This window comes from Chelmon rostratus, chromosome 9 (assembly GCF_017976325.1).
Source record: "Chelmon rostratus isolate fCheRos1 chromosome 9, fCheRos1.pri, whole genome shotgun sequence".
Classification (NCBI taxonomy): Eukaryota; Metazoa; Chordata; class Actinopteri; order Chaetodontiformes; family Chaetodontidae; genus Chelmon; species Chelmon rostratus.
This window is the reverse complement of record NC_055666.1, coordinates 14,167,128-14,192,289: the sequence shown is the minus strand read 5'-3', so window position 1 is coordinate 14,192,289 and position 25,162 is coordinate 14,167,128. Positions and strand designations below refer to the sequence as shown.

The following is a 25,162-nucleotide window of genomic DNA, read 5'->3' as shown; positions in this document are numbered from 1 at the left end:
AGATCACTGTCAGCACCATGGACAGCGCTACGAAAAATTCCGCTTTCCGCGTGAACCAGCCTAAATATATTACTTATTTTAAAACGTCATATCCGAGATCAAAATTAAATCTCAACTTGAATATCACCACAATGTGACCAGTATACCATAACGCCTTGGACAATGCCAGGATATGAACTGAAAGCGCCAAGAAACATGTTGTGACGTTAGTAACCTGAATGCATTATCTGATTTCAAGAGAGGCATGAAGGGACACAAAACCTTGATGAAAACGGCATAAAATATTTCAAATCTAATACTGTACGTATTAATAACGAATTGTTGTGTGCTGTTGAGAAAGTTCCTAAAGGTTATTATGTCTGTCTGTGGGAAATTATCTTCATATAACCCGCAGTAAATTCTCTGTGAGTTCATGGAAAATAACTTTAATTAAAGTCGATCCATGGACTTACCTCTCCTGATGGGCGTCTCCTGTCAGGAAGCACGAGTGTATTCGCATGGCTGACAGGCGCTATAGTAGATCCAATACTCATCCTTGGTCCAACTAACATGTACCGTTTGTCTCCTGATCTGTACTGGATGCTGTGACACAGTGTCCCATCATAATTAGTCTCTTGTAGATATTTAGAAGTATAGTCTGTGGATTTGGAGCACTGCATTGCAATCAGCACGATGATACTGATGATAAAAAGCACTGAAACTGAGCCCAAAGTGATCATCAGATAAAAAGTCACATCATTCCCCTCCTCATCCTTTGCTGCACTTTTCACATCAGAAGCTGCAAAAGCCTCTTTGGGCTCCACGACTTTGACAATGACAGTAGCTGTTGCTGAGAGTGAAACGTTGCCATTGTCTTTGACCAGTATGAGCAGTTTATGCTCAGCCTCGTCTGTCTCTGTGAATGAGCGAAGTGTTCTGATCTGTCCTGTATAGCGGTCCAAACCAAAGAGACTGTGGTCAGTGACTTCCTGCAGTGAGAACAGCAGCCAGCCGTTATATCCTATATCAGCGTCATAGGCTCTGACTTTGCTCACCAAGTGTCCTGCGTTGACATTGCGGGGAATCTCCTCCACCCCTTCAGCAGAGCCGTTGGAGCTGAGTGGATACAGGATGACTGGAGCGTTGTCGTTCTGATCCAGAATGAACACGTTCACTGTGACGTTGCTGCTCAGTGACGGAGTTCCAGAATCTGTGGCAACAACTTGGAACTGGAAAGTTTTCACTGTTTCAAAGTCGAAACTTTTCAGTGCGGATATTGTACCATTGGCTTCATTTATATTTAAAAATGAGGTTACGCTGTGCCCCGGACTCTTCCGGTTCAGTGAATATGTGACTGCTGCATTTTCACCTCCATCGTTGTCCGTCGCGCTCACTGAAAAAATTGACATTCCAGCCTTGTTGTTTTCAGGCACATAAAAGGTATATGGACGCTCAGTGAATAGCGGACTGTTATCATTAACATCTAGCACATCTACCTGTATCACCTTTGTGGATGAAAGTGCAGGGCTCCCTAAATCCTTCGCTGTTATTGTAATATCATACATATGCATTGTTTCTTTATCCAGGTAGTCTTTTGTGACCAAAGAGTATGACTGTCCGTCAGGGGATGGCTTTAAGTCAAAAGGTAAATGACCGGACACACTGCACACCACTTGTCCGTTCACACCCGAGTCAAGGTCCGTCACGCCCATCAACGCCACCACCGTGCCAGGAGGTGCATCCTCCGGAATGCGACTTGAAAGGGATGTGATGTCTATTTCGGGTGGGTTGTCGTTCACGTCTCCCACTCTAACAACAACATTGCAGTGTGTGGAGAGAGGCACGGCGCCTTTATCCGCAGCCAGTACCTTCAGCTCATAGACTTGTTTTTCCTCGTAATCAAGACGCCCCTTCACCGTTAGTTTGCCACTTCTGCTGTTCAAATCAAAGGGCTCAGATGAGAGTCCTCTGACTTTACTCCGTAGCGAATATTCGATCTCACCGTTCACCCCCTCGTCCGAGTCAGTTGCATTTACTGTCAGCAGAAATGTTCCTACAGGTGCGTTTTCCTTTATTGTTACGGTGTATTTCTGTTTATCACACACTGGTGAGTTGTCATTAATGTCTGATACAATAACAGTGATATTAACAGTACCAGATTTTGATGGTTTACCCCCATCTGTGGCTGTTAATAATAACCAGTGTTGTGCGACGCGTTCTCTATCTAAAGGTTGCTGTGATATTAGGAACGGAACCTTTCCATCCTCGCCAAATTCTTCAGTTGCCAGCCGAAAATACTGGTTATGGTTTAGCTTGTATGATTGTAAGGAATTCAATCCAACGTCCAAGTCGTGTGCTCCTTCCATCTGAAATCGAGAGCCAACTATGGCGGACTCCAGCACCTCTAATGTGTAGTTTTCTTCAGGAAACTTCGGCGAATTGTCGTTTACATCTAGAATCTCAACTATTACTTGGTGCATCTCTAGAGGATTTTCCACAACTGCTTTCAGACTTGTGATGCATGGAACCGTTTTGGCACACAGCTCCTCCCTGTCTACTCTCTGGTTCACCGACAAAACACCATTTCTGGGATTTACCTTGAACAGATCCTGCTTTGTCCCTGACACGACGCGAAGATTCCTGTCCGCCAGTCCCCCAAGATCTAATCCAAGGTCTTTGGCTATATTTCCAACGGCCGTGCCTAATTTTAGTTCCTCCTGGATGGAATACCGTATTTGAGCAGAGATTCCTTCCAAGCGAGTCACAATCAACAGAGCCAGACAAAAAGAAATCCACACATCCAGCCATTGTCCTTTCATCTCCGTTCTCGCCATTGTTAAGAAAAAGCCTTTTAATCGCTGGTTTAAAATCCGTTAACCAAAGTTTTTCAGGGATTTTTCAATTTCGCCGCACGGATAATAAACAAAAAATGTCTGCGGGAACCATCATTCTGACTGAAGAATGAAGGCTGCCCAGTCCGTCTCTTTGGGTCGTTACTGAACGTACATGCAGAAAAGATCCCCTCACACACAACCACTGTGTTGATGTATAGTGTAACAGCACCACCCATTGTCACTGTGAGGATGGTGCGATGTTCATAAGACGTTTTCTGCCAGTGTACCACACAGTCTGATTTTACTTGCCCACAGCTAATATGCCATTAAAATCACAAAATCCATGTTGCCAAAACAGACCTTGATGTGAAACGTAGCTTCCCATTATTTGTTAAGATAAATAGACACCAGTTTTATTTTTATCATTATTATTATTCATTATTTTTTATTTTTTATTTTTAGCAATTTTATTTTCTTCTGTGCAACAACAACAACAATGACGTTTCCGGGAAAGAGTTAATCTTTCTATCTATCTATGTTAGCAATTCATTGTTATTCAATAATTGAAAGTGCACCAATTCAACAGTGACTTTATTTAATGCTTTATTGTCCCATGACGAGCCATATGTTTCTGATGCTTTCTTGTGTTTGTGATCATGGAGGTAAAGCTGTTGACATTCACATTTTGTGTGCTGAAGCTGGCTTACTCAGTTCACTCCCACAATCTTTTCTCTTGTTGCGACGGAGAGCAGCGACATCTCATGGAATAAACCTGCAAGTGCAGCTCTGATGAACCCACTCGTATGTCTGCATTGCATATGTGTGACCGTGCCTCGTGCCCCATACAGAAGCCTTCCCAACAGTCCATAGGAAAATGAATGAATTATGATGGAAAAGAAGAAAATAGCGACCGCACTAACAACAATCAGAAAATACAGTGACCTACATAGTAAAACACCACATCTTCGCACCCCTCCCAAATGCTACGGCTGCGCATTGCGCAGATCAAATGTATACGTGCGCGTGCACGAGCACTGCCGCATTCTGCTACGCCTCCTCCCATTTCTGCCTCCATCGTTGGCCTCATGCTGCACCAGTGCTACCACATTGTATCAAAGCATGTCATTTCCATTATTATCAGCCCTCGGTAGGCAGAGACAGCCATAGTATTTTTAGAGGGAGCGCTCAACTGATGTCTGCAAACTGCGGATGCTGCACTGTGAGGTGGAGGGGGGCATGTCTGAATATTGAATTACAGGAAGCTTCAGAGCACACCGCGTGCTCCAGCGAACAGACAGCACGTCGCCATGACAACGCAGCTCCAATAGGCGTGTCACTGTCCATGGTGCTGAAAGCAAGCAGGGCTCAGGAAGGAGAGACGCAGAGGGGGAGGGATGCAGGAGCTGTGAATGCTGCAGACAAAGAAAGTCAGCTGGATCCATGCACCCTGATGCTACTTATCTTCTTAAACATATGAGATATATTTTGCCCATTTCACTGTAATGTACCACCCTCATGGTTTATTTACAAAAAATATTTTGTGATGAAGATATCAAGGGGAAGGCATGTACTTTCAGACCAGACAATACTTGCAAAAAACACATGTAAAATATATATATATATTTTTTTTATTTCTTCAGTTTTACAAAAATAATAGCAAATAAGACCCCCAAACATATAGAATAAATTGCAGCTTGCTGCATGGTGCACATGTGTTAGCCTACTACTGCCAGCTGGTGGCTGTTCTAGTGTTTTGTTCCACATTGATGCATTATTGTGTCACGTGTCAGTGTGCTAGTCTGCCAGTGGACCAGAGCCTCAGACAAAAGGCAGTGTGAGAGTCTCCTCTCAGGGTCAGGATTGGATGAGAAGCTGTTTCATGTCTTACTTTACTTAAACACACACACACACACACACACACACACAACCCTATAAAAACCTTTATTCTTGCTTTTTTAAAGACATTACAAAGACAGACACACCTCTTCAGGGCTAGAAAGTGCTACCAAAAATTGGGTATAGGGTATATTGAATGGAAATTAATTCCAAGCTCTCCTGCTCACACATGACCTCATCTCCCTGGGGAAATTAGGTCATGTGTGTGCACACACAAAAGCAGACACTGATGCACTCATTATTCCACCTGCAGGAAAAAGCCCTGCAAACCAGCATTTTCTGCAAAATAGTTTCAACACTGAACAAACCCTATTGATGAGGTTTTGTGTGACATTATAATAAAATGGATTTCAGTACATTAACCAAACACTTGTTCTCCTACTCAAGTCGTGGCCTTCAGCACAATGTTATGGACTATATTTAGAACCTCATTTGAGACATGATGTAGTTGCTCTTTTACTACAAATGGAAGTTACTAACGTTCTGTTCCTTTTAAGGAGGAAGATGGTCAATGATGTCCTCATACATGGTGAATGTGCCGACTGTGACCAGTGACGACAGCCAGCCAGAAGGGGCACGTTGCTGCATACATTAAAAAGGTATTGTCATGGACTTCCTCAAATGCCTGCCTGTGTAAATGTCCCTCTTGTTTTGACTCACACATTTTTGCACTTGTATTGCTTAAAATGATTCAACTAAACACAATTTAAACTTACTCTCTTAAACTGCACTAAAGCTCTTAGTGATCTTCAACCCTTTGTGATCCTTAGTCTGTCAAGAAATGAATGTGGATGGATACAAAAAAAGGGATACTTAATGACACAAAAACCTTTTTACCAACAGTCAAAATATGGAAAGAAAGTACCACTGCATCAATTAATATTTTTGGAAAACTGAATTTTTAAGCAGAAAAAATCATCCCTAAAATGGTCAGATGATGTGCTCTGGCTGCACATAACCAAGAGAGTTTAACTAAAAATGTTGACTGGAGACAGATTTTGTGACTACTTCTGTGATTACTTGAATGTTTGATATGACTTTAAACACACTGTCACACTTTGTCTGGATACCACTTGCAATGGTTTTCCTTAATTATTATCTATTTTAGTAATAATTAGTCCACACTAAATCTGTAGTGGCAGAAAAGCATTGTTTGACTTTTTAAAGTGAAACTCTGGTGCACTTGTTGTGCACCAGCAGTGCAGGGCTGCTGCAGTGCCATAATGCCTTTGCATGCTGCTTTGACTGATAGATGGAAGCAGAGACAGAATTTACAGCCCATGTGTAGCAAGGAAGCCTTTTTAAACAAAGCCAATCAGTTATTTTACTAAATATCATTATTGAAGGCAAATATAATAGTAGTGTGACTATTGAGAATTCTTTATTGTACTTGCCTTGTAGATATTTTGTCATTATTATGCTGCACTTCAGATTCAACATTGTAGGATGCAGCACAGACCAGTAACTAATGTACAATATGCAAAACTCTTCAGATTATTATTACATTTCAATCACCACTTGTGTTTCAGTACTAGGATGTCCAGAATGACTACTTATGGTCTTCAAGCAGTATGGCTGAAGAAGACAGATCTTTGTGGAAACACATACCTGTTTTGTTACCACATTAACACTGTCTCAGTATCAGAGAGAAATGATGAGATAACAATAGAAGCCACACCTCTGAGCATCCTGGAGGAAGCTTTACTTTTTGGAATGATAATACAGCTTTGGGTTTTCAGAAAATCCCTGCCACCTTTTCCTAACCTTTTTGTGACCTATAATGGCTAAACAGTGATCTTTGAGCTTGAATTGAAAATAAATGACATGATAAATGTGGTGCTGTATATTGTCTGTCACTATAGATTCCAGTGTGTATGTGTGTTGGCTATAATTAACTCAGTGGACGACAGTGCAGAGCTGCTACTAATAATCATCAGTCATGATCTATCCTGCCATATTCTTGACATATCTTATCAGACATACAGTCGATGACTGATTTTATACTCCAATAGTGTGAATGATACAATACATTATATATCACAGTCTCTGATTGGCCACTGACACACTCATGGTCCATAAAACATTGCCTTCTAAAACATTGCAAGTAAATAATTTTCTGGCCTTAAATCAGAATACTGTCAATTTTGTCCAACATTTGAGCTTCATACACCTACAACAACTCATCTTTCAGTATAGGGATTTTTTATTTGATATTTTAGAACTTTAGTGTTTTTATATTTATGACATCAGCCTGTGTGTCTGTGCTGCGTCTGACTCTGAGCTATACTTTGATTTAGAAAATGATGCACCTTAAAATAAAATTGGATTTACTTAATATCTGGAGAATCTTTGTGTGTACACTGTCCCATTTTGAAGTCTTGAGTTAATGATGCAAGTTTGCAGTAGGACTGTCTGAAATTAATTTGCCGTGTGGGCCAGATGATTTTCAAAGAGATGAAGAGCCCCTGAATCAGCAAAATCAACTCATCTCCAACACTGCCATCTCTATAAACTGTACTGCAGTGTAAGCATTCAAGCAAATTACTGCTCCACACAGCGACTCAGTCAGGAAACATATACTAATACACTGAAGTGTGTGTGATTTGTTTTAGAAATTAGCTAAATGTTTTTTTTAAACTGACACATCTTGTGAGGTGACACATAACTAGCTGACAGGAGACATAGTTTGACTTGATCCCTTATTCTTATCTATTAGGATCAACACAAATTTTCTTTGTGTGTAGATTCACTGAGGGTTGACTTGCTGTTTAAAATAAACCAGAATTAAAACTCCTTTTTACAATAATACAGCTGTACCAAAGGAATGTGATGACTTTTGATGCAAAACTCAAGAGATTCAGAAATCCATCATTATGTTTGTTGTTCTGTTTTGTGTTTGTATTTAATAGATCGCACACACCAGACCATAGCAAACAGTAAGCTCACATTACACAAGATACCACATATTGCACCATGAAAGTACCACTGTACAAAAGCACTTACTGTATATTTTTGCCTTTAAAACATTACAACTTTGTACAAGTAATGCAATGTGAGCTGTGCTAAAGAGTTTGACTACATGATGCCTGATTACTGTTTCACATACTAGTTGGCTCATAAATCTGATGGCACAAGAGTTCCACTGTTTTTGTTCACTTTAAAAAGTTCAACATTGGCATTGAAAAAGAAAGGCATGTTTATAGATACAGACATATGATATACTGTAAATGTCAGCCATATCTATATCAGTATTTATGTGTTGCATATGTAGATACATCTTATCTTATACAGTAGTCATTAACACACGTGAGCACAGCTTTCATTTGGGTGAAATCAACCACAACTACTGTATGTATGTCTTAGTATTGTAAAGCAAACAGTAAGTTTTCATGTTCAGTTCTGAGTTTTCAACTTGTTACACAACCTCAGAATACACTGAAACTAAACATCCAGAGATTGGTTTAAAAAAAAAAAACAGTGAAAGTACATTGTCATGTTTGTGATGGATATGGTCACAAAGTATATATTATTCAATCCATTCTCAAAGACTCACTGTGTCCACTTGTGTTCAACATTCAAGCCCACTGTACACTAACTATGAATCCATAGAAATGTCCCACTGCTGCCAGCCATTTCCCTCTTGCCTAGAAATTAGGAAAAAGGAATGCGATTACAGATCTGTTCACCCTCTCTAAGGATCTTAAGATGAAAGTATTAGGTCTGTTGTCTTTTGTTTGTGATCCCCTTCAAATGTAATCTTCCATCTGGTTTTGAACAATGCTACACAGTGAGATACTGTAACTACAGAAAATGGATTGTTCAATATCATAAAATATCTAAAGCTATCAAAGTACTTTGATTGAACCATGCAAAAACAACTGAAAGGCAGTTATGTAATAGCAAAAGGCCTCAATTTTATCTGTTCAATGTACTGGTTACTTATCTTAATCTCATATCACTCTACTTCATATACTTAGGCCTAGTTCACATATAAAGCACAAAGTCAAGTATAAACAAAAAACGACTAAAAGCTACAACATTTATAAAATACTGATTTCCTTTTGTTTCATGTTTTAAAATCCAAGGTTGGTGCTTTTCTGACATTTAGTTAGTTGTGCTGCTTCACTTCTTGGATAACTTGTATATTATACATCAATGCTGTTATAGAGCAAGACAAAGCACAGAGGTTTAAAACGCAATGTCCAACATGTGTTTCATTTTTAGAGAGGGAAAACAGTCTCTTAAAGGCATTTCAACATGCCTGCGTCCAATCCGACAGTCCTTGTTGTGGCTTCTTTGAATATCCATAGGTGTAATTTTTCGCTGTTTCTTTTTGAGTATGTCCTCTTTCATTTTTTATTATGAAGGTCTTGGAGTGTGGTTGAAGCCATGCAGTCTTATCATGCATATTGAATGGACAGCGAGGCATTGTTGGTTGGCTTTTTATGTGCTTAAACAAGGAGAAGGGCAAGGCTATGTCATTGATTAGCCACCGTAGTCCATTTGGTGTCACAGCATGACAACGACATATTGCAAGGAACAAGGATCAGACTGAGCTGGATGGACATGGGAGAGGGGCTTATGGGCAGGGGTTTCTCCTTTTTCTCTGTGAAGCTTTCCTGTCAGGCTCAATCGGGTACGCAGCTGAATGTGTGGCCTTATGTGGAACTGCTGCTGCTGGTGGTGGATGCCTGCCAAGGAGAAAAAAAGCATTAGATTCATCTGGAAAAGAACCACAGCATTGACAGCCTTGTGGCTGGCCAAAGTGACATATCTCATGCAGCCGACGTCTGTCACTCAGACAGGGGCTTCAGGCAGAAGACAGAGTGGGTGAAGGGGATCCTTGAACATGTAGTGGTGAGGTCTATCAATGAATTCCATGCTCCGAGATTATGTGAAGGAGAGTGGTTGCTAGGTAACTGGGTGACTGGTTTCACTTTGCGCCTCTCCTGCACAAAGAATTGGGTCATAATTCTCACTACAGCAGACAGGAAATTCAGAAGTGTTATTCTGTGTCTGTGTGAAGTCAGTAACACTAGAATTCTGATTTTAACAAACCCAATCATACAGTAACAGCACCGTCCATTGCCACTTATAAACATTAAAAAACAGGACATCCTCTTATTCTATTAGTGATGGGTCAGTAGGGGATGAACACAAATTAATCTTCACATGCACAGGACCCTTTTGAGAACATAGTGATTCAGTTAAAGACATCAATATTTGCTTGACGTGTGCAATAACAGCAAAAGCCAGATTGTGAAAACAGCAAAGCCAGCAAATGGCAACATTGTTAGTGGAAGTAAAGGACTTTTTTTAACTATCAATGACCTTCAGGCAGAGCAGCAAGTTGATGTCATTATTTTGTATTTTAAGACTATTACTCTGTGAGTCCAGGAGAAAGGTGTGTGGCTCAGGGACGGGCTACACTTGGACAGGAATACTGTTTTAATACTACTTCATCTGGAACACCACCTTTGCTTGTCTGCAGAACTGACCACAGATCAACACAATCAAACTCAGTATATGGCATGTTATGATTATTATGGCCCAATGGCTTTGTCCCCTAAGGTCAATCAAAATTAGGGCAATATTTTTTAGGTTCTGTCAAACTGTAGAAAAACTTTAGGAAGGGGACATCATTCTAAAATACTAACAAAGGTAGTGTTAATTACTGTGGTTAGATTGCACTGACACATTTTATTGGTCTTTAAGGGTGTAAATTTAATATGAGTAACAGTAACCAAAATGTAAGCATGAAGAGATTAAGACAGGAGATTTGGCAAACTGCATGTGATGTCAACTGAGTGACCCGTTGCAATTAAAAAAAATCTCCTTCTCCAAGAGAAATTAAACAAGACAAAATAATTAAATAAAAAAAATCCACTGAGAACAAAACAAACACAAAAAACAATTCAAACACTAAGTTCTGAAACATCATTCATTAAAAGGGCATCCGGGGCGGGGGAGTGAGACTCCTGCATACCTCCAGCTGCAGAGTGGACTTCCCTCATTTAGGGTACTTTAGAGTGGGGAGAAAAAAAAAAACAAGCAATTCAATGGTCAGGTCATTGCAAGCAGAGAAAAAGGATTATTTGTGTGTGCATCCTATCATCACAGAGTTGGTGTCGAGGCACTATGAATGAAATGTTATCTTTGAAAACACAAACTAAGCATGGTTAGTGTGACATCAGCTAATGTAGGGTGTTATAATACGTTAGGGTTAAAAGTAACTATATAATTGTTTGTTCCTTCAGCAGCATACTTACCATCATAGATAGATAGATAGATAGATAGATAGATAGATAGATAGATAGATAGATAAACATTCATGGTAACTTACATTAAACAATCAAGCAACACTGAGGAAAAAAGGTCATGTTAAACAGTAAATTCAACAGTCTGCATTAACTACTGACAGTAGTAGACAGGACACCTGCACCACACAGGTGACAGCTTATGTGTGCTGGAATGCACCACCCTGTGTTGTTGCGGTCATTGTTGAGAACAGAGGAAAACTGTATAGTGCATAGATTTTATCATCAGTTCAAATAACAGAAAGCATGTGTATTTGAAGAAAAACAGCGGGCCATGCATGACAAGGAAACGATCAGATTATTAGTCAAAAGAATCTTTACTCACAGACCTTCATTGTTTGAAAATCATGAGCTCCTTGTGTATAACAATTCTGTTCTGCTGTAGACTTGATTGTGTTTTCATTTAGAGTGACGAGAACAATGAAATCAGGCAAAGTCAGAAAAAACGTGTCTCTGAAGCACTGACACAACAACTGAAAAGCCTTTTTGGCAAGTGCGAAAGTGTGAAAGGACAACAAAAACTTTCAATGCAAACAGCTGCAGGATACTTTATGAAGCAGAGATGTCATTTTCAATCTTTTCTTCAGGTTGGTTGCTTGATGCTGTTGTATTTGTTATTTCACTGGTGCTTCTTAACAATCTATTTAAATCATAATTTTAATGTCTTATATTTAATTGCCTTTTCTGTTGGATGTTTTTATCATGGTCAGAAATGTCATGGTTTTTCCACTGGGTGAATATTAATATTTTAGGTTTTATGTTATTTTTTGCATGGACCTGTTACAAGAGAAGAAAAGAGAGATCATATTGAGAGATTGAGTAACATGAAGCTTTGTAATGCTATTTAACGGTGATCCAGTGTCTGAGGACAGGACACACATGAAAACCGAAACCAGTGGGCAAGTCAAGTCAACATCATAATTACAGCAAAAATGACAAGACTGGTTTCAAGCTGTGAACTGACCCAACTTTTAAACTGATTTAATGATTTTGTTGTTGTTTATCTCAGTGTTTCTGGTTTGATACAGGAAATACATTCATTCATTGTTGAATTAAAATTTTTGGATCATTCTTAATGTTTAAACTGCAAAATTCATTATCATTTTTCAATTTACCTGCCTCACACAACATCTAAAACAAAAGGAAAGATTTCCAGTACAACAGAGATTAAATATTATGTGAACTGCTTTAGGAATATGCCAAATATTTTTATTCACAAAACTAAAGTTAGAAATGAGAGTGTATTCAAACTGCAGTAAAGTGATCGGTCATTTGTACCTGCAGAGTGGACGCTGCAGAGTCACTCGTGTCTGTCAGTCCTGTTCCTCTTGGTATACTGGACACGATGTATCTGGAGCCCTTTGGCACAGGCTGTCTCACCACCAGCTTTCCTTTCCTGGTCTCCGCTAGAAACAGACTGTACCAGTAGGCATCGTTGGACACCAGAGTGGAATCTGCGATGGTGGAGTTCCTCTCACTGATCACACTGTTCCTGCAGGGAGGAGTCGCTTTGCTGGCCTTGGGTTTCTGACATTTGAGCACGATGGTGACCAATATGGTGATGAGCAGGAGAAATGACACCGAGCCCAGACCGATGACCAAATACAGGTTTAGGTCTGAGAAGATGTCGTATTCTAGAGGCACCTCCGTCATGTCAGAGTAGGCCTTCACGGCAGTCTCCACTGTGGACAGCTTGATGGTGACTGTAGCAGAGAGAGCAGGCTCCCCGTTGTCCTTGGCAACAACAACCAGTCTCTGATGGCGCGGATCTCTGTAACTGAACATCCTCATAGTCCGGATCTCTCCGTTGTATTGGTCCAGACTGAACAAGGTGGCGTCAGTCACCTGGAGAAACTGGTAGGTAATCCGAGAGTTGTGCACCGAGTCGGTGTCTAAGGCTATCACCTTGGCAACCAGAGAGCCTTTGTCGGTGGATCTGGGGATCTTTTCCTCCACCACCGAGCCGTGCGCGCGCCACGGAGAGACAATCACCGGAGCGTTGTCGTTCTGGTCCACTATGATGATGTGGACCGTCACGTTGCTGCTGAGTGGAGGAGAGCCAGAGTCTCTGGCCTCGATGTGGAAAAGAAACTCCTTCTCGATCTCATAGTCAAAAGTTTTCAGTGCGTAAAGATTCCCGTTCTCTGGATTGATGGAGAACAGCATGGACATGGAGGTGTTGGCTATCTCCTTCTCCAGGATGAAATACACCAGATACTGGTTTTCATGGAGGTCAGGGTCAAACGCAGTGAGGGAACTGAGCAAGGCCCCAGGTGCGTTATTCTCCATCACACGGATAGTATAAAATGACTGAGGGAACTGTGGAACATTGTCATTCACATCCAGCAGTTCCAACGTCATAGTTTCATTGTCAGATAAAGGAGGAGAACCTCTGTCTGTAACAGTGAAAGTCACGTCATATTCTGGAACCTTCTCACGGTCTAACGGCTCTGATACGACTAACTCATAATAGTTATCAGAGGATTCCCTCAGTTTGAAAGGCATATTATCTGGAATATGAAGATCAACCACTCCGTTGTCTCCTGAGTCTTTGTCACTGACACTAACTACAGCGATCACTGTGTCTATTGGCTCATTTTCTTTGATCGGACTTTGAAATGATTTGATGGATATTTCTGGGTGGTTGTCATTCATATCTGTCACCTGGATTGTCAGTTTACACTGTCCAGATAAGGAGTTAGGCCCCTTATCACTTGCAATGACCTCCATTTCATAAATCTTAAAGTCTTCATAATTTATCATCTCTTTTACTCTGATTTCACCGTTTTCTGGATTCAAGTTAAACATCTGTTGCGTCCTCTCTGATGTATACAAACTATATGAATAAACAATATCAGAATTGCTCCCTTCATCTAAATCAGTGGCATTCATTTTCATTACCAGACTGCCAATCGGGGAGTTTTCCATCACATCCACGACGTATTTGTCTTTGTCAAATGAAGGGGCGTTGTCGTTCACATCAAGCACGCGAACAATGATGCTGGCTGTACCTGTGCGCGTGGGGACTCCACCGTCCACTGCTGTCAGTATCAGATTATGAACTGCCTGCTGCTCTCTGTCTAAAGCTTTTTTCAGAATCAAATCCGCAAACTTTGTCCCGTCTCTCCCGGTCTGAATTTCAATTGAGAAATGTTCACTTGAGCTCAGATGGTAATCTTTCACAGAATTCGTTCCAACATCTGGATCTGCTGCATTATTCAATGAGAATCTCTCTCCAACGGGGCTGGATTCAGAGATGTCCAAATGCATCGTTCCTCGTCGAAAATGAGGGGCGTTGTCATTAATATCCGTGATTTCCACCTCGATATTAAACATTCGTATTGGATTTTCAATTGCAGCGTCTAATTTAAGAAAGCAGTATTGGGTTTTTAAGGGGCACAACAATTCTCTGTCTATCCTTTCCAGAATAAACAGCTCCCCGGTGTCCTTGTTGATATCAAGATACTTTTTATTACCTACAACGTCAATGCGCATTTTCCTTCCCTTTAGTGTCTTCACGTCCAATCCCAAATCAGCTGCTAAATTCGCAACGACAGAGCCTTCCTCCATTTCTTCGGGAACAGAATAATGCGTAACGGTGGATGCAGTGTTCATGGTGGCAGAAAGAAAGAGAAATACGGAAACGTATCGTCTCACGAACAACAGTCGAACACCAAACGCCATCATACAGATTCTGTAGTAATAACGTTGAACTGTGCTGAAACGCAAACAGACCGTCCTCTTGTTGAACGAACAAATGAGACGCGGATCTTACAAGAAAATATTCCTTCACTCTCAGACCACGAGTGACGTATATGTCATACAATATCTTACTGTCTTTCCTCCAATAAACTCTCGTGAGAACGATGACTTCATCAGTGAGTGTGTTTTCGTGGAGAGCAGCGACGAAAGTAGACTTCGGTAAAGTTGGAAAGATATTCACAGATTCGATGTTCCCAGATGAATAAATCACGAAACGAAACGTTGTAAACAATGAGATACAACCAAAGCGTAATGTAAACGAGCTGTTCTCCGAGCGAGACAAATTAAGTTGTCCTCTATGTGTAGGCGGCTGTGAGGATTGTGCGCAGGGACCGTCTACAAAGTGCAAAACCGAAAACAGACACGTCAGAAATATTCAGTAACTTTACTGTTTTACAATGTTGTGTCACCGAAATCACTTCACACTTCGTTTAAAATAAATAAATAAATCAGCGGGGGCGGGGTTAATTCATAACTTCACTGTTCACTGCACCAAAGTCAGTTATACCACCAGGGCTCTCCTTGGGGTCAGACTGTAACACTTACTTTGAAGAAATGTCTACATTTTCATGGTCTTGATGTTTTTTAAAATTAAGTTTATTGGCCCCCGATTCACTTCAAACACCAGGAGATCCCTGATGGTTATCCAGCACCACCAGTTTTTAATTATTTCTTTGCTCAATTTTGTTTAATTTAAACCGGAATGCCTTTATTATTGAGACCATGTATTGTGGTGTCATATTTGTTTTCTCACAAATCAGAACATTGATTTTGGCTACTTTCAGGACTTGACTTACAGACTCACACTCAATACATCATATATATTTTTGACATTATACAGTGTGTGAGACACTGACAGTCCTACACACATTATAACAGACTATGTCAACTTCTGTGTGAAGAATGCTTTACCCAGCAGGACTGTAAGGTGTTTTGCAACAACAAACCCTGGAATACGCCTGACAGGGAGGCTCTCTTCAAGGACAGAGAAAGAGGGTTTTAAGATCAGGAAATAAAGAGGAGCTGAAGAATGTGCAGACAGAGCTGAAGCAGAGGATCAGAGAGAGAAAAAACAGCTACAGGATGAAGATGGAGGAGCAGCTGGAGCACAGCAACATCAGTGGAGTCTGGAGGGGCCTTAAAACCATCTCTGGCTACAAAAACCCATCTTCCAGTCTGTAGTGGACTGAAAGCGGACAAATGACCTGAACCTTTTCAATCAATAGATCTGATAAATCATCTACCCCTCTGCCTCTCCAGTCCTCCCTGGTGCAACCCCTGTTGCCTGTTTGTGTACTACCCCACACCTCTCTTCCAACTACATGCAACTCACAGTCACCCAGTACATCCACTGCATTTCCTGTCCAATGTCCTACCCCTCCCCGACCCACAACCTCCAGCGCACAGCCCCCTGTGCCAACCAGTCTCCCATAACAGACTGACGAGAGAAGTAAGGAGGATTAAGGCGAGAAAGGGTGTGGGTCATGATTGCCGCAGCTCAAGGCATCTCAAATCCTGTGCACACGAGCTGTGCAGGATAATTTAGCACATCTTCGACCTGAGCCTGAAGGTGGGGAGAGTGCCAGAGCTGTGGAAAACATCCTGCATGGTACTAGTGCAAAATACTTCGCAACCTGAGGTCCTTGACAGCTATAGGCCGGTGGCACTGACATCACACATGAGAAAGACCCTGGAGAGGCTGGTTCTTATCCATCTCCACCCCTTAATGAAGTCATCAATCAATCCACAACAGTTTGCCTATCAAACTGGCCTTGGGGGAGATGATGCTGTCATCTACCTCCTGCATAGATCCATCTCTCACCTAGAAAAGGCTGGGAGCACTGAGAGAATCATGTGCTTTGATTTATTCAGTGCCTTCAGTGCCATACAGCCCATGCTTTAGAGGGACAAGCTGGGGCGCATGGCTGGACCACCACCTCACAACATGGATCATGGATGACCACAACAACTCACTACAGTATGTGAGGATACAGGACTGTGTGTTTGACACAGTTATCTGCAGCATGGCAAACTGTGGGGAACAGTCCTGGTACCCTTTCACCCTCTGCAGATTTCACGCATAAATAAGCTAACTGCCACCTGCAACAGTTCTCTGATGACTCTGCAATCTTCAAAATTTTCAGTGTGTATATGGTCAATAACTGCTACCAGTAGTTAATTTTGATTTAATATGAGGTCATTGTACCGCTTCCTCCAAACGCCTAATGTATGCAGAAATATTCGGTTTGATAAGATCAGTGACAAGAAGAAAAATCTATTTAGGAAAGAGGGAGCGCAGATTATTAATCAAACAACTTGTTAAAGGCTTCATCTCATATGGGGACGACAGGGAGTGCATCAAACTGACCCATGCATTTGTGGATTGGTGCCAGCGGCACCACTTCCAGATCAGTGCAGGGAAAAACAAAGAGCTGGTGGTGAAACAACTACTACACCACTTAACAGCCAGGGAACGGACACTGAGATGGGGGAATCTTACAATTGCCTGGGTGTTCACCTGAATAATAAACTGGACTGGACTGACAATACAAGTGCACTACATCAGAAAAGACCAGAGCAGACTGAATCTGCTGAGGAGACTCAGGTCTTTTGGACTGCAGGGCACACTCCTGAGGACCTTTATTGACTCTGTGATGGCACCAGCCATCTTCTTTGGAGTGGTCTGCTCGAGCAGCGGCATCTCAACTGCTGACAAAAAGAGACTGAACAGACTGGTTAAGAAGGACAGCTCTGTCCTGGGATGCCCCCTGAAGTGATATGTGGTGACAATAAGCTGTATGACAGTGAAGTTATTGAATAAGAATTGCACTTCGACGGCCCCTGCGCACAGAGAACAATGTGATTTGTTTTGCTCTGAAGACAGCTTGTTTTGATTCAATTTAGGTAGTAGCTCATTGTCAACCATACTGCAGTTTGAAAGAGGTGTTTGTGTTTTCTAAAACGTTTCGTTCACAAATTACTGATCTGGCAACATCTAATCTGTGAATTCTAATCTGTCTTTCCAATTTTACACAACTCTAAAAACTTGCTTTGTGTGAGCCACTGCAAAAATTTAAAACAGAACAAAAACACTTGTTTAAAACAAAGAAAGGGTCTGAATGGATTTAATCACAGTTTAAGAAGGCAGAAATAGGTATTGGTGTCATTTTCAGCTCTGATTTCTTAACTTCTATTTCTGGTTGTTAAGGGGAATTCTGACAGCATGTAATTTTCAGCTTGCATGCATTACATTTTTGCATTTCGTTATAATCGTTTTGTTTGTTTGTTTGTCTGTCACAAGTCATGTACAGTGATTATGATGACATGAAATATTCATCAAATATCACAGCATCATCTTTTGTCTTCTATATGATTTATGCGCGGTTGTGAATATGCAAAACCAATGCCAAACATGATAAAATGAGCATTTTTGGTGTGTGTATGATCTATAACTGCCACTGGGAGCAAATTTTTTCGATCTATTTTTTTTTTTTTCAATGCATGGTTACTTTTTATGCAGTTGCTAACTCTTTGTGGGTGATCACTTAAAGTGAAAAGCAGAATACAAATTCTCATGAGCTGGCATGAGAAGAAGGCTGGGATACCCCGATCACTTAGAGGTGGACTTGATGAATACACAGTAAATACATCTGTTTGTAAATCTTGAAAAATATATATTTTCCCCCATACCTGCAGAGTGGACGCTGCAGAGTCACTCGTGTCTGTCAGTCCTGTTCCTCTTGGTATACTGGACACGATGTATCTGGAGCCCTTTGGCACAGGCTGTCTCACCACCAGCTTTCCTTTCCTGGTCTCTGCTAGAAACAGACTGTACCAGTAGGCATCGTTGGACACCAGAGTGGAATCTGCGATGGTGGAGTTCCTCTCACTGATCACACTGTTCCTGCAGGGAGGAGTCGCTTTGCTGGCCTTGGGTTTCTGACATTTGAGCACGATGGTGACCAATATGGTGATGAGCAGGAGAAATGACACCGAGCCCAGACCGATGACCAAATACAGGTTTAGGTCTGAGAAGATGTCGTATTCTAGAGGCACCTCCGTCATGTCAGAGTAGGCCTTCACGGCAGTCTCCACTGTGGACAGCTTGATGGTGACTGTAGCAGAGAGAGCAGGCTCCCCGTTGTCCTTGGCAACAACAACCAGTCTCTGGTGGCGCGGATCTCTGTAACTGAACATCCTCATAGTCCGGATCTCGCCGTTGTATTGGTCCAGACTGAACAAGGTGGCGTCAGTCACCTGGAGAAACTGGTAGGTAATCCGAGAGTTGTGCACCGAGTCGGTGTCTAAGGCTATCACCTTGGCAACCAGAGAGCCTTTGTCGGTGGATCTGGGGATCTTTTCCTCCACCACCGAGCCGTGCGCACGCCACGGAGAGACAATCACCGGAGCGTTGTCGTTCTGGTCCACTATGATGATGTGGACCGTCACGTTGCTGCTGAGTGGAGGAGAGCCAGAGTCTCTGGCCTCGATGTGGAAAAGAAACTCCTTCTCGATCTCATAGTCAAAAGTTTTCAGTGCGTAAAGATTCCCGTTCTCTGGATTGATGGAGAACAGCATGGACATGGAGGTGTTGGCTATCTCCTTCTCCAGGATGAAATACACCAGATACTGGTTTTCATGGAGGTCAGGGTCAAACGCAGTGAGGGAACTGAGCAAGGCCCCAGGTGCGTTATTCTCCATCACACGGATAGTATAAAATGACTGAGGGAACTGTGGAACATTGTCATTCACATCCAGCAGTTCCAACGTCATAGTTTCATTGTCAGATAAAGGAGGAGAACCTCTGTCTGTAACAGTGAAAGTCACGTCATATTCTGGAACCTTCTCACGGTCTAACGGCTCTGACACAACTAATTCATAATAGTTATCAGAGGATTCCCTCAGTTTGAAAGGCATATTATCTGGAATATGAAGATCAACCACTCCGTTGTCCCCTGAGTCTTTGTCACTGACACTAACTACAGCGATCACTGTGTCTATTGGCTCATTTTCTTTGATCGGACTTTGAAATGATTTGATGGATATTTCTGGGTGGTTGTCATTCATATCTGTCACCTGGATTGTCAGTTTACACTGTCCAGATAAGGAGTTAGGCCCCTTATCACTTGCAATGACCTCCATTTCATAAATCTTAAAGTCTTCATAATTTATCATCTCTTTTACTCTGATTTCACCGTTTTCTGGATTCAAGTTAAACATCTGTTGCGTCCTCTCTGATGTATACAAACTATATGAATAAACAATATCAGAATTGCTCCCTTCATCTAAATCAGTGGCATTCATTTTCATTACCAGACTGCCAATCGGGGAGTTTTCCATCACATCCACGACGTATTTGTCTTTGTCAAATGAAGGGGCGTTGTCGTTCACATCAAGCACGCGAACAATGATGCTGGCTGTACCTGTGCGCGTGGGGACTCCACCGTCCACTGCTGTCAGTATCAGATTATGAACTGCCTGCTGCTCTCTGTCTAAAGCTTTTTTCAGAATCAAATCCGCAAACTTTGTCCCGTCTCTCCCGGTCTGAATTTCAATTGAGAAATGTTCACTTGAGCTCAGATGGTAATCTTTCACAGAATTCGTTCCAACATCTGGATCTGCTGCATTATTCAATGAGAATCTCTCTCCAACGGGGCTGGATTCAGAGATGTCCAAATGCATCGTTCCTCGTCGAAAATGAGGGGCGTTGTCATTAATATCCGTGATTTCCACCTCGATATTAAACATTCGTATTGGATTTTCAATTGTAGCGTCTAGTCTAAGAAAGCACGATGTTGTTGTCTTCAAGGGGCACAAAAACTCTCTGTCTATCCTTTCCAGAATAAACAGCTCTCCCGTGTCCTTGTTGATGTCAAGATATTTTTTATTGCCAACAACGTCTACGCGCATTTTCCTTTTATTCAGAGTCTTCGTGTCTAATCCCAAATCAGTTGCTAAATTAGCAACAACGGATCCTTCCTCCATTTCTTCGGGAACAGAATAATGGGTGACGGTGGACACAGTGTGCATGATGGCAGAAAGAAAGATAAATATTGAAACGTACCCTCTCCGCGAGTATTGACGAATTTGACGAGCCATTGAAGAGAATCGGCAGTTAAAGCCTCGGAATGTGTTGATGTTATGGAGAAAGGAAAACAGTGCTTTGTATTCAATGATGAAAGTCACCGAGGGTGTTCAAGGAAAGCGTTTCTTTGTGCTGGCATCAGCAGAGCTTTCCGTGGAATATGTCTGCCCCCAATGAACAACCGGGAGAACGATGACTTCATCAGTGAATAAGTTTTTGTGGAGAGCAGCGACGTGACAGTCTTTCCTGAGTCGCTGCACCTCGCAGAATATCGGTGGTGTCAAGGTTTCGTTAAAAAGACATAAGATGTATATGAACTTGTCATTTCGGTTAATAGAAAAAGTGCAATCAAATATTTCTTTTGTCATTTATTTTCCTAGTTTCTGGTCTTGATTTGTATTGTTTTTGTTTTTTTCTTTTTTTTTGGGGGGGGGGGCATCAAATACAATAACTTTTGTCGTTGTAATGTTTTTAGAAGTGTCTAAATGTCGTGATTTTGTTATATTTTATATACACATATGCTACATCTTCTATCACTCCAAATATGATCGTCTTTGCCTTCGGGTTTGACTTTTACGCACCAAAATCGGTGCGTAAAACCATTCCGGTATGGTAAAATAAGTGAGTCTGAGGGCGCATTTTGTCTGTATTTTAAAGGATTTGCTAAATGTCTTTAGTGATTTTTTTTTCTTGTTGTTAAGGGCGTTTTACCACAAACAACACACACAACTGTCACTTGCAATATCGAATTTAAGCCGGAGCGAATTGCCATGTGCGAGAAAAGTGATTTATGGAAGGGGCAAAGATTGCAAGTATCTTGTCAAAAATCACACATTAAAAGAACTAAAGAATCCTGTCGACGTTGAAATGATACTTTGATGTTAGCTTTGATCACTACCAGTATAAAGACGACATAAGTGCTTCTGTACTCAATGATGCATCACCAATACATATAAATAAATAAAATATATATTCAGTTCATGTTCAGGAAACAAAGTTGGAATCTTCAGCAGTGCAAGGACAAAACAGTAACTGTTACAGCATGTAATGATTAGCAGGTTTATTTCTGTCTGTATTTAATGGACATACTCGGAGATTATATACGCGAATCACACGTTAAATTGAGATTTTCCCATACCTGCAGAGTTGAAGCTGCAGAGTCACTCGTGTCTGTCAGTCCTGTTCCTCTTGGAATACTGGACACGATGTATCTGGAGCCCTTTGGCACAGGCTGTCTCACCACCAGCTTTCCTTTCCTGGTCTCCGCTAGAAACAGACTGTACCAGTAGGCATCGTTGGACACCAGAGTGGAATCTGCGATGGTGGAGTTCCTCTCACTGATCACACTGTTCCTGCAGGGAGGAGCCGCTTTGCTGGCCTTGGGTTTCTGACACTTGAGCACGATGGTGACTAATATGGTGATGAGCAGGAGAAATGACACCGAGCCCAGACCGATGACCAAATACAGGTTTAGGTCTGAGAAGATGTCGTATTCTAGAGGCACCTCCGTCATGTCAGAGTAGGCCTTCACGGCAGTCTCCACTGTGGACAGCTTGATGGTGACTGTAGCAGAGAGGGCAGGCTCCCCGTTGTCCTTGGCAACAACAACCAGTCTCTGGTGGCGCGGATCTCTGTAACTGAACATCCTCATAGTCCGGATCTCTCCGTTGTATTGGTCCAGACTGAACAAGGTGGCGTCAGTCACCTGGAGAAACTGGTAGGTAATCCGAGAGTTGTGCACCGAGTCGGTGTCTAAGGCTATCACCTTGGCAACCAGAGAGCCTTTGTCGGTGGATCTGGGCATCTTTTCCTCCACCACCGAGCCGTGCGCGCGCCACGGAGAGACAATCACCGGAGCGTTGTCGTTCTGGTCCACAATGATGATGTGGACCGTCACGTTGCTGCTGAGTGGAGGAGAGCCAGAGTCTCTGGCCTCGATGTGGAAAAGAAACTCCTTCTCGATCTCATAGTCAAAAGTTTTCAGTGCGTAAAGATTCCCGTTCTCTGGATTGATGGAGAACAGCATGGACATGGAGGTGTTGGCTATCTCCTTCTCCAGGATGAAATACACCAGATACTGGTTTTCATGGAGGTCAGGGTCAAACGCAGTGAGGGAACTGAGCAAGGCCCCAGGTGCGTTATTCTCCATCACACGGATAGTATAAAATGACTGAGGGAACTGTGGAACATTGTCATTCACATCCAGCAGTTCCAACGTCATAGTTTCATTGTCAGATAAAGGAGGAGAACCTCTGTCTGTAACAGTGAAAGTCACGTCATATTCTGGAACCTTCTCACGGTCTAACGGCTCTGACACGACTAATTCATAATAGTTATCAGACGATTCCCTCAGTTTAAAAGGCATATTATCTGGAATATGAAGATCAACCACTCCGTTGTCCCCTGAGTCTTTGTCACTGACACTAACTACAGCGATCACTGTGTCTATTGGCTCATTTTCTTTGATCGGACTTTGAAATGATTTAATGGATATTTCTGGGTGGTTGTCATTCATGTCTGCTACTGAAATTTTGATTTTGCACTGCCCTGATAAGCTGTTGATTCCCTTGTCCATTGCTATGATTTCCATTTCATAATTCCGAATATCTTCATAATTTAGCATTCCCTTCACTGTTATTTCACCAGTGGATGGATTTAAGTTAAATGTTCCTTGTGTTTTTTCTGACGTGTACAGGCTGTATGTGTATTCGATCTGTGCATTTGTCCCGTCGTCTAAATCTGTAGCATTCAGTTTAATGACAAGAGTTCCAACAGGAGAATTTTCCATAATATTAATCGCATAATTATCTTTTTCGAAAGTTGGGGCGTTGTCATTCGTATCGAGCACACGAACAATGATGCTGGCTGTGCCAGTGCGAGTGGGGGCTCCGCCATCCACAGCAGTTAGTATCAAATTGTGGACGGCTTGCTTTTCTCGGTCCAAACCCTTTTTTAATATCAAATCAGCAAATTTTGATCCGTCTCTTCCGGTTTGAATTTCTATGTCAAAGTGTTCATTTTCGCCCAGAAGGTATGTTTTGACTGAATTTGAGCCAAGATCAGGGTCAACAGCGTTGTTAACGGAGAATCTCTCACCAGCTGGGGTTGATTCCATGATGTCCAAGTTTATAGTGTCTCGTCGAAAGTGAGGAGGGTTGTCATTGATATCAGTTATTTCAATTTCGATGTAAAATATTCTCTGCGGGCTCTCCAGAGTTGCCTCCATTTTGAGGTAACATGTCGTTGTCTTAATTGCACATAGGTACTCCCTGTCAATCCTCTCAACGATGTAAAGCTCTCCTGTTTCTTTGTTCACATCCAGATATCTCTTGCCGGATATATTGTCTAACCGCATCTTTCGCCTACTCAGAGTCTTCACGTCTAAACCTAAATCGGAAGCTAAGTTGGCGACAATCGAGCCCTCCTCCAGTTCTTCTGGAACAGAATAATGAGTTACGGCAATAACCGCGTTCACAAACGCACCAGTGAACAAAAGCGCGGACACATACCTCCTCCAAGAATTCCCACTGTTGTGCACGTGCATTGTCACACCGCTAAATGAACGTTCCTTCTTCAGTGAGTCAGTTCAGCTGCAGCAGAGAACAGGGCAAGGATTCTATACTTCGAAAATGTTTACCATAAAAAACAAAGAAACGATGGATTAACACAGATGAGCGCGAAGTAAATCCATTGAAGCCAGTTCAGCACCTGGAGCTGTCCACCCTGCTTTCGTCGTTGTCCGGTATGTCTGCGTCTGAGACACTGTCATGGCGCCTATGAAGCCACAGATAAGGATGTTTAACCGGGGAACAGCGACGCTTGAGTGCAAGAAAATACGTCTGTGCATCATCGCAGGTTTTAATGGACGTTATAGCAATGTCTAATTAATTTAGAACACTGGATCCCTAAGTGGGGGTCGTCACCCCCAGGAGGGTTTGCCAAAGTTTTGAGGGGCGTCTGATGACTTCTTGATTTTAAGGGGTGGAAGGAAACCTTTTTCGTTTTGTTTTGTTTTTTAAGATACAGAATGCCAATATTTGAGCATTTCATTGCTTTCTGTAGAGAAAACTAAATAAAATTGTTATTTTTAAATTTAGATTTTTATTTGAGATATAAACCATAAGAAAATAAAGTAAATAAAATCAGGAAAAGGCCTGAACACAAGCTATATTAAGAGAGCTTTTACTATATCGCAGAGCCTCATCCTGCGCCAGAGAAGTATCCACTTAAAATAACTAGGCATCAGGGTGCAGAAAATACCAAATTTGTCAAACAGGAAGCTTATTAAA

The 25,162-nt window shown here is 41.8% G+C and overlaps 3 protein-coding genes across 4 annotated transcripts; all 3 read right to left on the bottom strand.

Annotated features, from left to right (window-relative positions):
- Window positions 1–425: 425 nt before the first annotated feature.
- Window positions 426–2,813, bottom strand: LOC121611797 (protocadherin alpha-3-like). The gene has a single exon (XM_041944491.1). The coding sequence runs from the start codon at window positions 2,811–2,813 to the stop codon at window positions 426–428; it is 2,388 nt and encodes a 795-aa protein (XP_041800425.1).
- A 4,785-nt stretch (window positions 2,814–7,598) lies between these two features.
- Window positions 7,599–14,803, bottom strand: LOC121611859 (protocadherin alpha-C2-like). Of its 2 annotated transcripts, XM_041944571.1 has the most exons (3): window positions 12,305–14,803; window positions 10,696–10,731; window positions 7,599–9,400 (listed from the first exon to the last, which is right to left on the bottom strand). In XM_041944571.1, the coding sequence occupies exons 1-2, from the start codon at window positions 14,711–14,713 to the stop codon at window positions 10,720–10,722; spliced, it is 2,421 nt and encodes an 806-aa protein (XP_041800505.1). In that variant the 5' UTR covers window positions 14,714–14,803; the 3' UTR covers window positions 7,599–9,400; window positions 10,696–10,719. The 2 variants fall into 2 exon arrangements, with proteins under 2 accessions (XP_041800505.1, XP_041800504.1); XM_041944570.1 differs by lacking the exon at window positions 10,696–10,731.
- A 1,357-nt stretch (window positions 14,804–16,160) lies between these two features.
- On the bottom strand, window positions 16,161–24,417 carry LOC121612035 (protocadherin beta-16-like). The gene is made up of 4 exons (XM_041944781.1): window positions 22,012–24,417; window positions 20,102–20,332; window positions 18,479–19,864; window positions 16,161–16,226 (listed from the first exon to the last, which is right to left on the bottom strand). Exons 1-4 carry the CDS (start codon window positions 24,415–24,417, stop codon window positions 16,161–16,163), a joined length of 4,089 nt encoding a protein of 1,362 aa, XP_041800715.1.
- Between the last annotated feature and the right edge of the window lie 745 nt (window positions 24,418–25,162).